Here is a 12,791-nt window from a genome sequence, read left to right as displayed (position 1 = left end):
GTGTGGTGGCACATACCTATAGTCCCAGCTACATGGGAGGCTGAGGCAGGAGAATTGCTTGAACCCAGGAGGTGGAGGTTGCAGTGAGCCGAGATTACACCACTGCACTCCAGCCTGGGTGACAGAGTGAGACTCCGTCTCAAAAAAAAAAAAAAAAAAAATCCACAAACCCTTACTGCAATCTGAAGGGGAGGGGTAGAAACTTAGATATGAAAGACAGTGAATCAGAAAAATACAGGGAACTTCTTCAAATCAATATAAGCCAGAATATACTGTATTGCTCAGGCAGTGGAGGAACAAGGTTCTTACAGAACCACACACATTCTCTACATTGAGAAATACCATACCCTGACAGAAACCTGTCTCCCCATCCCAGCCAGCCCATGCCTGAGAGAACGCCATGGAGAGGAGCCAATGCTTCTCTAGGGAGTTCTCTTTTCCCTAGGTGTGCTGGGAGGGAGATAACCAGTAACAAAGAAGAAAATACATATATTTTAAAGGTTAAATTCTAAGCCCTTTGTAATCTCCACTAAAAACATGAGTATGCAAATCACAGCTGAATTTGCCCACTTAGTATCACAAGTGTTGCCTCTGGCAGTTCTTCCAGAATATTAAGAAAAACTCTGGGCCGGGCGCGGTGGCTCAAGCCTGTAATCCCAGCACTTTGGGAGGCCGAGACGGGTGGATCACGAGGTCAGGAGATCGAGACCATCCTGAGCTACACGGTGAAACCCCGTCTCTACTAAAAAAAATACAAAAACTAGCCGGGCACGGTGGCGGGCACCTGTAGTCCCAGCTACTCGGGAGGCTGAGGCAGGAGAATGGCGTAAACCCGGGAGGCGGAGCTTGCAGTGAGCCGAGATCGCCCCACTGCACTCCAGCCTGGGCGACAGAGCTAGACTCCGTCTCCAAAAAAAAAAAAAAAAAAAAACTCTGAGTTTTCTAAAATAAAAACAGCAGATTTCACTTTTCTGCTGATGGGAAAGGTATCTACTAGTTTGTCATTTCTCTTAAGGGCCTAGAAAATTAATTTGGGTGGAGGAACACACAATGAGTAAATTTGGTTTGTTTCTCAACCTTCAAATACTCAAGAAAGATGCACAGGGATGCATCAACAAAGCAATAAGATTATACACATTTTGGATCTTATATCTTTGAATAAGGGTCACTCTTCAACAGAGTTACTTATAAGAACTGTCCACTCATTTTCATGATGCTCAGCAGACTCCACAGATTCTTCTTTTGTAATAAACTTCTGGGAAAATCTATTTGCTACACGATAGTAATGTCTTATGTTAAGGAAGAGTCTTAACTTTTGACCCAACTTACTATCTTGCTCACTTAAACAGCTCTGAACTACTATCAAATCTTTACCCTGTGAGTAAAAGCATGTGACAGATACTGAAATTGAAATAGGACCTCATCACTGTAGCACACATGTAGCTGTGTAGCTTTCCGTGATGATTATTGAGGAAATTATACTTGTTTAGCTGGATTTTTTTTTTAATTATGCTGTAAAAACAGTAAAAGCCCGTATTTTTAAAATCTAGAAGACAATAGCGCTGAAATATTTCAGAATAGCTCTTGAAGTTTCCCAGTTAAGCCATTTGAACTTATGTGTTGGTCTACAAAATTTGACAATCTGTTTGATTTAATGAATTACTGGAAAAACTATGCTATTTAAAGGCATCAAATAGCCACTTACCTTAAAAACGTGCCCATGATTACATTTCAGAATCTTTCTTAAAAAGGCAATTATTGTAATAGATGCTGTTAGTGCCCCACCTACATCCTTTTTACCAGGCCTGTATACCACGCCTCAGAGGCTCTCAGGGTCAGCTACTATGGTCTTTTCTCCAGAAGACTGCCCTCACTGAAAGGGAGCCACCTCACTTGGTACTATCTGGGAGGCTGTCCTTTTCCTCTGGAGACAGGCCCCATCCAACAACAGACTGATGAATACAAAAGCTGGACTCCCTTGCTTCTCTGGAGCCACTCACACTCCAGAGCTCCCGGTAGGATGAGGTGGAAGCTAGGCTTCAGCGAACCCATCTCTTTGCGTGGCTTTTCCTGATGCTTTAGTCTGTTTCTCTCTCGCTCACTCACTTCCAGGTTTCAATGGAGAGTGCTCCTTCAATAAATCAACAGGCCAAAAGAGCCCATTGCAAGCTCTACATCTACAAAACCCAACCCAAGACAATTATGATCCTGTATAATAAAAGCAGTTTAAACTCTGAAGCAATATTTACATAAAAAGCAATACAGTAGACACCACACTACCTTGACAGGATGAAGATTCGTTGTGGTGATGATTTTGTGCAGTGGGCCTGCCAATTTGGGGGGCAGTTTTGGCTCTTTATCCAGTCCCTGGGGCTTAGTGTAATAATCCAGTCTCTCTCGAGGAAAGAAATTGTTGATTATGGTCACACAATCATGTTGACCTTTTCATAGAAAAATAGAAAAGTTGTAGTTTTAGTATTAAAAATAACACATCTGGATTTTAAAATTAATTATGTTGCCATTTTTGTGATGTAAACATGCACCAATATCTTTATTTTTCAGGAAAGGAGAGTAGAGGAGGAGGAGGAGAGGTAAAATATTTTAGAGAACATTTATAAACATTCCTTGTAAAGTTGATAAACAATCTTTGAAAGACACAGAATCCAAAATACATGTGAAGATTATGTGGATTACAAAAGAAAGCACTGTTCAACTTGTAAGAGACCCTAGGTATTTCAAAACAGTTGCTTATAAGTTAAATGTCTCCTCTTCTCAGCCTACACAAATGATGCTCATGTTTCCCTAATCACATCCGGTTGTATTTACACAAAATTTAAATTTACTCCATATAAAGTATTGTTCTTATTATAATGATAATATTAAACTGAAACCCTCTCCCCCTTACCCCCACCCCCCAAATTTGAGAAAAGCTTGCCCTCTTTGTGAAATGTAGAGAAAAGACTTTTGCTTCCATAAGCTTGGAATCCATATCGTGGCTTTGCATAGAATTCCAACCTACTTCTCTAAGGCATCTCTAGTTAAAAATGGTTCTATGAAAGCAAACTCTTCCCTGGGGAAGCTGTTGGCCTGCAAGTATGCTCCTGTGGCCTCCCCTCCCTAGCTCCCTCTCCACTACCTCTCTGTAGCAAAGCAGTGGCCACTCTGGGCAAGCAGGCAGAACCCACAGGGCACACAGGAGGGCGCAGGTTCTGCCTGGATCTCCGGAGGAGAGACTTCTTCCTCTGTTCTGACCGATGAGGGCTGGGGGACCAGCGGAGGCGCGCCTGGGCAGAGCGTGCGGACGCCATGGTCCCCGCTCCCGGAGAGTGGTCCCCCCGGGGCAGTCTGCGTGGCCCCTGCCTGCTTGTGCTTGGTCCTGGGAGCGTCTGCTTGATCCTGCTGACAACAGGTGACCTGCGTGGGGACAGCACTATGGGCCAGCTGGACCCTGGTGCTTGAGGCTGGCAGAGGGCTCTGCTTGTCCCTGAAAGTTCCTGGAAGAACCCGGGAGTGGCAGGCTTCATCCTTGTGCCTCAGCTGGTTTGCTGACCAAACCAGCTTAATGTCTCAATTAAATGGTTGAACACTTTTGATGAGATATTTTAGAACTTTTTTTTTTTTTTTAATGGGAACAGCTATCTTTTTATTGAAGCTGGATATAAGGTTTTGTTTTAAGGAAGTATATGCAGTTTGTCTTCATCTTCTTTGGTTTCTTCATACACAGATGTAAATTTCCCCACAGTTTCCTGGGTTGATTTTGATGCGGTGTTCATAACCCACTTGCATTAGATTTGCTTGGTTGAATGTCATTTTTCTCTCTTCTTAAAGATTCTGGAAGGAGGGGTTATCATTTTCTAAACTAATTAATTAATGTCTTAATGGAGACATTAAACTTTCTTCTTCCACTGATCCAGGACCCTATCAGCTTTACCTGACTGCCTGGGAAGTACAGAACAAAGTGCCTATGGGGATCCAGCAATTCTGAAGATTATGCAGTGCCTCCAACAGAGGGCTTCTTGGGTTGGAAGTGTGTGGATAACATTTACCCTAACAATAACCACCACAACTACAGCTAATAAGAGCATTTAAGTTAAGCAGATTCAATTATAATATATAAATAGACTTTCAAGAACCGCACAGAGATTTAAATTTTAAAAATTAACAGGCAAACTGAAAGAGGTGATCCTGGTTACTATTGAGAACTAAATTAGTAACACAGAGGATCAAGGCCAGTCATGGTGGCTCATGCCTATAATCCCAGCACTTTGGGAGGCTGAGGCAAGAGGACTGTTTAAGCCCGGGAGGTGCAGACCAGCCTGGGTAACATAGCACAACCCCGTCTCTACAAATAATTAAAAAAGTTAGCTGGGTACAGTTGTACGTGCCTGTTGTCCCAGCTACTTGGGAGACTAAGGCAGGAGGATTGCTTGGGGCCAGGAGTTGGAGACTGCAGTGAGGGTGTTTTTTTTGTTTTTTGTTGTTGTTTTTTTTTTTGGTGAGACAGAGTCTGGCTCTGTTGCCCAGGCTAGAGTGCAGTGGTGTGATCTTGGCTCATGGCTCACTGCAACCTCTGCCTCCTAGGTTCAAGCAATTCTCCTGCCTCAGCTTCCCAAGTAGCTAAGACTACAGGCGTGTACCACCATACCTGGCTAATCTATTTTGTATTTTCAGATGGGGTTTCACCATGTTGGCTAGGCTGGTCTCAAACTCCTGACCTCAGGTGATCTGCCTGCCTTAGCCTCCCAAAGTGCTGGGATTACAGGCGTGAGCCACCATGCCCAGTCAAAGCTGCAGTGAGTTTTGATCACACCACTGCATTCAAGCCTGGGTAAGAGACATCATGTCTCAACAAAATAAACAAACAAAAAAGATCAAGTGGATGAAATATCTCAAAACAGAAAAATTCAGATATAGAAATCATTATGCAAGAGACGAAAGAGCTAAAGAACAAATCCAGGAAATCTAATAGTGAAAATTAACAGAAATCTCAAGGGAAAAAAAGGAATAGATGGAGAATTAAACAAATGATGCAAGAAAACCTCCCTGGTTTGAAAAGAGAATTTAATAGTGACCACAATACCATTTTTGGTACTCCATGCTTTTATTAAGTACCAGAAAACCCAATTTCTTTCTTTTTGGGGGTATTGGGGGAGGTGGATATTTCTTTTATTTCTTTCCCCAGTATATACGTCTTGAGAAGTCAAACAGTAGCAATCTATATTAAAAATGTGAAATGAGCCAAGTGCTCTGTTTAGAAAATGAACACCTCTCCCAGAATCTTCCAGAGAGAAAAATGACATTCAACCAAGCAAATCTAATGCAAGTGGATTATGAACACAGCATCAAAATCAATCCAAGTAACTGTGAGGAAATTTACAACTGTATGTGAAGAAACCAGAGAAGATGAAGACAAACTGCATATACTTCCTTAAAACAAAATATACATCCAGCTTCAATAAAAAGATAGGTGTTCCCCCCCCACACACACACACACACAAAGTTCTAAAGTAGCTCATCAAAAGTACTGAACCAGACATAGGAAGACCTGAAGATAAAGTAGTCAGAGAAAAAGATGGAATTAGCTTATAACTATATCTTCTTGTCAGTCCTCCACCTAGTACAGTCAGGGATTTCTTAATTATACCGTTTTTTTTTTTTTGAGATGGAGTTTTGCTCTTGTTGCCCAGGCTAGAGTGCAATGGCGCGATCTCGGCTCAGGGCAACCTCTGCCTCCTAGGCTCAAGCAATTCTCCTGCCTCAGACTGCAGAGTAGCTGGGATTCCAAGCATGAGCCACCACACCCAGCTAATTTTGTATTTTTTAGTAGAGGCGGGGTTTCTCCATGTTGATCAGGCTGGTCTCTAACTCCTGACCTCAGGTGATCCGCCCGCCTCGGCCACCCAAAGTGCTGGGATTACAGGCTGAGCCACTGTGCCCAGCCTAATTATACCTTTTTAAAGAGAAAAAATAATATTACTTTACCTTTTTTCCCAGATTAAGCTTTTTCATTTTAGGTAGTGCTTATTTTGATATTTTCATTAATCTGCTAATAACATATTTGAATAATATGTTTAAAGTTTATCTTTGTAAATACTTAATCACTTAGGTTTAAATTTTTGTAATTGAAATTCTTAAATATTTTACTGGTTTTAAATTTATAAATTCTGAATATACATAACTAAAATAATACTATTAATATAGAAAATAAATGCTGCGGGTGGAAAAGCCAGTACATCATTTTGCTCCCATATTACAATCACTAGATTTGAGTCCTCTAGACTTACAGGGCTCAGAGTGTGATTCACAGGAACACACACATACAACAAGACATATCCTATTCAACTTTTTTATTCCCAAGGATAAGCTGCAAATCAAACGCTCTTCCAGAATGAGGAATGTAAAGTTTACAATGGAAAGTAAGTTGAATTCTCATTTGCAAAACCAGAACTTAGAAAACTGTAGAATAACTTCTATATATCTCAGAGAAAAGAACTGTGATATGAGTCAGAAAGCTAGGCAAAATATGACTCACATTTCAGAGAGAAAGGTATTAATAGTTTTGTCATGATGGGTTTCAAAGAATATACAACCTACGTAACCCATTTGAAAAGGTCTATAACCAAAACCTAAATGAGAACAGAGATGTAAAGACAAAAATGGAGACAAAGGGGAGGAGAGAGAGGACAGTAAGAGAGGGAGTTCATATGAGTGGGTAAAGATAGATGACAGGCAAATCTGGTGGTGTGGATTACTGAAAGAGAAGCAACACCCTGTCAATGACACTCTCACTACAGCTGGTACTAAAAATACTAGACTCTTTCAGCAAAGTCCACAGCTACAGACAGGTATGATTGGCACAGGTTTTGCGGAAGTATCAGAGGAGGCAGAAAGGAAAGACCTGTGGCCTGACAAGGCAAAAACAGAGAATGTGGAGAAATAAATGAAGTATAAGGATTTCATCTTATAAGGTTGCTAAATGGGTAAATACGGGGCCTTGGGGATGGTGGATGTGGTACTGTACAGTTTTGACCAGCCAATCACTTTAAGGAAATACATGTGCGCGCACGCATGCACCCACACACACACATACACACAAGCGTGCACAATGTCAAGTAAAATAAAGAGTAAAAATGAGGTCAAAGAGGAGGAATGCAACCACATATATCAGTAATTACATTAAATATACATAAGCTAAATACCTGTTAGGAGAGGGAAGCTATCATTTTGGATTATAAAACAGAACCCACCTATACATTTGTAAGTTATACTACTTAAATGAAATGATAAAGATTGAAAATAACAGATGAGCAAACAGCTTATTGACAAAAAAAGGAATTAGGAATAGCTGTAATATCAGTAAAAGTAGAACTAAAAGAATTCAACAAGAAAAAGAGTGACATTATACAATGATAAAACCAATAGCAATATCAAATTAAAAGTGAAAAGCTAAACATATTTTCATTAAAAACAGAAAAAGACATGTCAATTATCACTATTATTTCTTCTAACTTTGAAGTCCAAGCAAATTCAAATAGAAAACAAGATAAAATTTAATAGCTAGAAAACCCATTAAACTGTAATAAAAATAAGAAAAAAATACAGAAATCAATAACTTTTCTCTTTATTATCCATAACCAGCTGGAAGTGATCGAGTGTGGAGGTGGTAGTGCAAATTCTTACCATAAGGACAGTAACTACAAATTACTAAAAAATAAATTTTGAAAGAAAGGATTGATATGAAGGAACCTATTAAATATTATTGAAAGACCAAAAGTCAGTTCCCTCCCCTAAAAGAAATGTAAAGGCATACTGTGTAATTGGATGGAAAGTCCTAGCATCATACAAATGTTAATTCTCTGCAAATAATTATATAATCATTTAGTAAAAGATAATTTAACTTACCACAAAGGTGGTATTTCAATTCAGTAGGATAATGTTAGCTCGTGTAATAAATGGTACCATCACAATTAGCTATATATCTGGGGAGAAATGAACTCTAAACAAATAAATTCTAGAGGTACCAAAAAAATCATAAAAAATAACTGAAGGATATTTAGGAGAATACTTATATAACTCCTGGTCAAGAGGCCCACTTTTAGCAAAACAAGAAACACAGAAGCTATAAAAGAAAAAATATGACTACTTAAAAGTAAATTTCCTGATGGGCACAGTGGTTCATGCCTGTAATCCTAGGACTTTGGGAAGGACCTAAGGTCAGGCGTTCGAGACCAGCCTGGCCAACATGGTGAAACCCCAGCTCTATGAAAAATACAAAAACTAGCTGGGTGTGGTGGCACATACCTATAGTCCCAGCTACATGGGAGGCTGAGGCAGGAGAATTGCTTGAACCCAGGAGGTGGAGGTTGCAGTGAGCCGAGATTACACCACTGCACTCCAGCCTGGGTGACAGAGTGAGACTCCGTCTCAAAAAAAATAAATAAATAAAATAAATAAATAAATAAATTTCCTATGGCAAAGGTCTCCATAAAGTTAAAAAAGAAGAAGGAAGAAAGAAGAGGAGGAGGAAGAGGAAAAGGAATAAAAAGGAGCAGGAGGAGGAGGAGAAGGAGGACTGGCATAAAATATTTGAAATACATTTGTTAGATAATGGATTTGTATGCATAAAGCTCCTCAAAGCAATAACAAAGGGCATCCCCCCACAAAAAAATGAAAAAAAAGTATAAGTGGGTAATCCACAAAAGTGAAAATACAAACTACCACCAGAAGTGCTTAATTTCATGAATAATGGGGAGAAAGTAAGTTCACAATGTACAGTCTTTTTAACTACCAGATTGGAAAAAATGAAAGAATGATAATGCCCATCTCTGGTGAGGACATTACTGTGAATTGCTATGCCCTTTTGGAAAGGAATCTAGACTTACATTAAAATTAAAACTCTAGGCCGGGCGTGGTGGCTGTAATCCCAGCACTTTGGGAGGCCAAGGTAGGCAGATCACGAGGTCAGGAGTTCGAGACCAGCCTGACTACATGGTGGTCCTGTACCTTGTCTCTCCTAAAAATAACCTTGTCTCTACTAAAAATACAAAAAAAAAATTAGCTAGGTGTGGTGGCGCATGCCTGTAATCCCAGCTAGTTGGGAGGCTGAGGCAGGAGAATCACTTGAACCTGGGAGGCGGAGGTTTCAGTGAGCCGAGGTTGCGCCACCGCACTCCAGCATGGGCGACAGGGTAAGACTCTGTCTCAAAAATAAATAAATAAGTAAATAAATAAAAAAATAAAAACTCTATATCCTCTGTCTCAGCAATTTTACTTCTAGGAAATACTTTAGAGATATTAAAATTCTAACACATAAAAAATATTCAAATATTAACTTGTAAAAAATAGAAAATCAAGGATGATTATTACCTTATTTGTAGAAAAGGGGTTAAAAACCTGTAAAATTGGTCAATAAGGGAGAGCTAACTGAACTTTGGAACATCTATATCATGGAATATCACGTAGCTGTTGAAGGAAATGAATTATGCCTACTGAGATGGGAGGAACATCCATGATATATTACTAAGTGAAGAAAACAAGTTACAAGGAATATCTGCTGTGTGATGGATGGCATTTTAAAAAAATGACAAAAATCTTATGTATGTATGTACACATGTATACATATTGATCCACTTGAAGGAAACAAAAAGGCGAGAATGAGCTTTTTTAAAGTCTAATTATTTGGAAAATACAGTAACAACTGGAAGGATGCAATGTAATTTTTTGTCTGTGAAATTAAATAGATTAAAATGGAATGAAAACATTACTCTTATATTAGGATAGAATTGCAAACAATTTTTACCATAGTAAAAATTTTGTTAGTATTGTAGTGTTAAGAAAAAGAAACGAGCATTGTATTAATGCCTGAAAGGAAAGACTCCTCCATTTCCAGACCTGTGATCTTGGGATAATTATTTTACCTCTATCTGAGCAGTATTTTGTTACATTGTGGATATAAAGAAAACTTGTACAGTTAAATAGAACTTCAGAGATCACCTAATTCCCCCGCTTCTTTGCATACAGATCAGAAAACTGAGGTCTATGGAGGTAAAGGAATTTGCCCATGATCCTATAATTAATCATCAGCACACATGAACTAAAGTTCAAGTCTCCAGATTCCTACTTTAGTGTTCTTTCCCCCTGCAGTGACACCCTCAAAATTAGCTTAGAACTGAGATAGGGGCAACTTGGGGCCTGTACGTATGGGAGTTAAAATATTTCTCTGAAGCTTACACAAGGCCACACCTTTCTCAAGTTCTTCTGAAATTAAAATAAGGATATTTCTTCTAACAGAAAAAGCTGTCATAAGGCAACTGAGTGCCTGGCTTAATCAATGACAGCTTCTATTAGTAGTTTCAAGAAAATGTTATAATAAAATTTAATATAATATTCAGTTACCATCCTCCATACCTAATTTCCACTGTATCTGAACTTGACTTCTCTCAAAACCCCCTTGAATGGGATAGATCCTCCTCTTCTAGGTATTTTTATGGAGCTCTGAAGTTCTACCTTGGAGTTTATATTTTCGCACCATTTGTCATTGCTATTACCCTTTAAGTGCCATGAAAGTATGAACAGCCTGTCTTATCACTATAACCAAGACACCTACAGTGATGCTTGCTTTATAGGTTGTGAACATTATTTGTTTAATGAATTATTAGTCCCTATAAGGCCACTTACTGCACTCCCAATAAATCAGATGTTACTATCTTTGCTTTTCTCTCAGTGGAGTCTCTTCACCACCAATTCAATGGCGTCACAATACCAAAGAACAAGAATTCACTCCCACTCTTTCCTTACATTATGTCAAGTAATAGGATTAACACGCCAAAAATTATTGGGCACACCAAATAAATGTCTGTGGTTGATGAGAATGATAATGAAGTAGTTGTATATTATTATCAAGTACTCTTTCCTAAGAGTTACGTCATTGTTGTAATAATTATTAACAACACTAACTAATACCATTTATTTAGTGTTACATGGAAAGCTCAAGTCTATCACCTCTTTTAATCTTCACAATAACCCTGTAACATTTTACCATGAGGAAAGTGAAGGTCAGAATTATTAAGTACTTTGCTATCATGTGGCACAGCCAAAATTTAACTTGGGATTACTGACTTCACTCTTCATATTCTTAAATAGTATGGTTAGCTACTTTCATTAGAGACATAAATATACACGTTACAAGCATTTGTGAGCAATTAAAATGGCCCCACTACTCTTCGTATTCCAAAAAGTGGAAATTCGAAATAGCCTTTTGTTTTCTCCAGAGTCACTAGGTATTTCCTTAAGTTACAATGGACTGTAAATACTTATGTTTTTTAAAGCAACACGATAATATTTCCACCAAGAGAAGCAAAGTGGTTTTTTTTCCACAAGGGAAATTTTGGGCATAATCTAATGTAAAACTGCAGCAAAATCTCACCCACAAAGGCTGCCATCTGAGCTGCTGTTCTTCCCACAGAGTTGACAACATCTGTCTCAGCACCAGCTTCCAACATTACCCATGTGATGTCTTTATTACCTAGAGTTTTAAGGGAACATATTTGTTAATATTAAGGAGGACACAATTTAAACATCCCTTTTCTAAACTCTTTATACCTTTTTTCCCCTCAGTTCGTTTTAGGTTTCGGTCATATGGATATTTTCATTCTTTTAAAACATGAATCATAACTACAGTAAAGAATAAAATGCTATAGAACCTACTTAGAAATTAACCTTATTTTCTGGAAAACAAATCAAGCAATGCAAAAGCAGTATGGAATTGAATACCGCTTTTTTAAACAAAATGAAATATGTTTTCCTAAAGGTAACACTTAGAATAAAATCAAAATACACATACAAAAACATTTTTAGGCCGGGCGCGGTGGCTCAAGCCTGTAATCCCAGCACTTTGGGAGGCCGAGACGGGCGGATCACGAGGTCAGGAGATCGAGACCATCCTGGCTAACATGGTGAAACCCCGTCTCTACTAAAAATACAAAAAAAACTAGCCGGGCGTGGTGGCGGGCGCCTGTAGTCCCAGCTACTCCGGAGGCTGAGGCAGGAGAATGGCGTAAACCCGGGAGGCGGAGCTTGCAGTGAGCTGAGATCCGGCCACTGCACTCCAGCCTGGGAGACAGAGCCAGACTCCGTCTAAAAAAAAAAAAAAAAAACATTTTTAAAAAAGAGATAAAATGAATAGGGTTCCCCTTTAATATCAGCTAACCCATCCCGTTCCCCACACTTACAGGCTCTGGAATAACTATTAACCACTGGGGTATCTATCTTTCTACACCTTTTTTCTATCTAAACATACATATGCTATTCTATTCACATTCTTCTACTAAAGTAGTCATTATGGGTATTTTGCTATTATGAACTATACTCAGTGGAAAGTATTTTCCATTCATTTTCACAAGTTTGAATTATGATTTGCTTAGGAACAGCTCCTGGGAAATATTGCCAGATCAAAGGTTATGCATATTTTGAATGCATTTTGCCAGGCTGCCATCCAGCAAGGTTGGACTGACATGCACTCCCCAAAATAGTGTAAAGAAGTTCCTGAGCATTATAGCTCTTTCTTAACATTTGCCAGTATAATAAGCTAAAAAATAAAATTTATTGTTCTAATTTGCATTTATTTGATTACTGTGCAAAATGTTTTATATTTTGATCAGCCAGTTGTATTTCTTTTGTTTTCCCATCCAATTTTCTTTTTTTTTTTTTTGAGGCTGAGTCTCGCTCTGTTACCCAGGCTGGAGTGCAGTGGTGCTGTCTTGGCTCACTGCAAGCTGCGCCTCCTGGGTTCA

At 38.9% G+C, this 12,791-nt stretch overlaps 1 protein-coding gene across 1 annotated transcript in view; it reads right to left on the bottom strand.

The window, feature by feature from the left end:
• The window catches only part of ANKMY2 (ankyrin repeat and MYND domain containing 2), a 48,141-nt gene that overhangs the window by 15,129 nt on the left and 20,221 nt on the right, over positions 1–12,791 (bottom strand). Inside the window, exons 4-5 of the mRNA XM_011961742.1 lie at positions 11,426–11,524; positions 2,281–2,441 (exon numbers count right to left, since the gene is read on the bottom strand). Coding sequence (XP_011817132.1) covers positions 2,281–2,441; positions 11,426–11,524 — 260 coding nt within the window. The remainder of the gene's footprint in view (positions 1–2,280; positions 2,442–11,425; positions 11,525–12,791) is intronic.

This window comes from Colobus angolensis, unplaced genomic scaffold (assembly GCF_000951035.1).
Source record: "Colobus angolensis palliatus isolate OR3802 unplaced genomic scaffold, Cang.pa_1.0 Scaffold568, whole genome shotgun sequence".
Lineage (NCBI taxonomy): Eukaryota > Metazoa > Chordata > Mammalia > Primates > Cercopithecidae > Colobus > Colobus angolensis.
The sequence above is the reverse complement of the archived record's forward strand: the minus strand, read 5'-3'. Positions and strand labels throughout refer to the sequence as shown.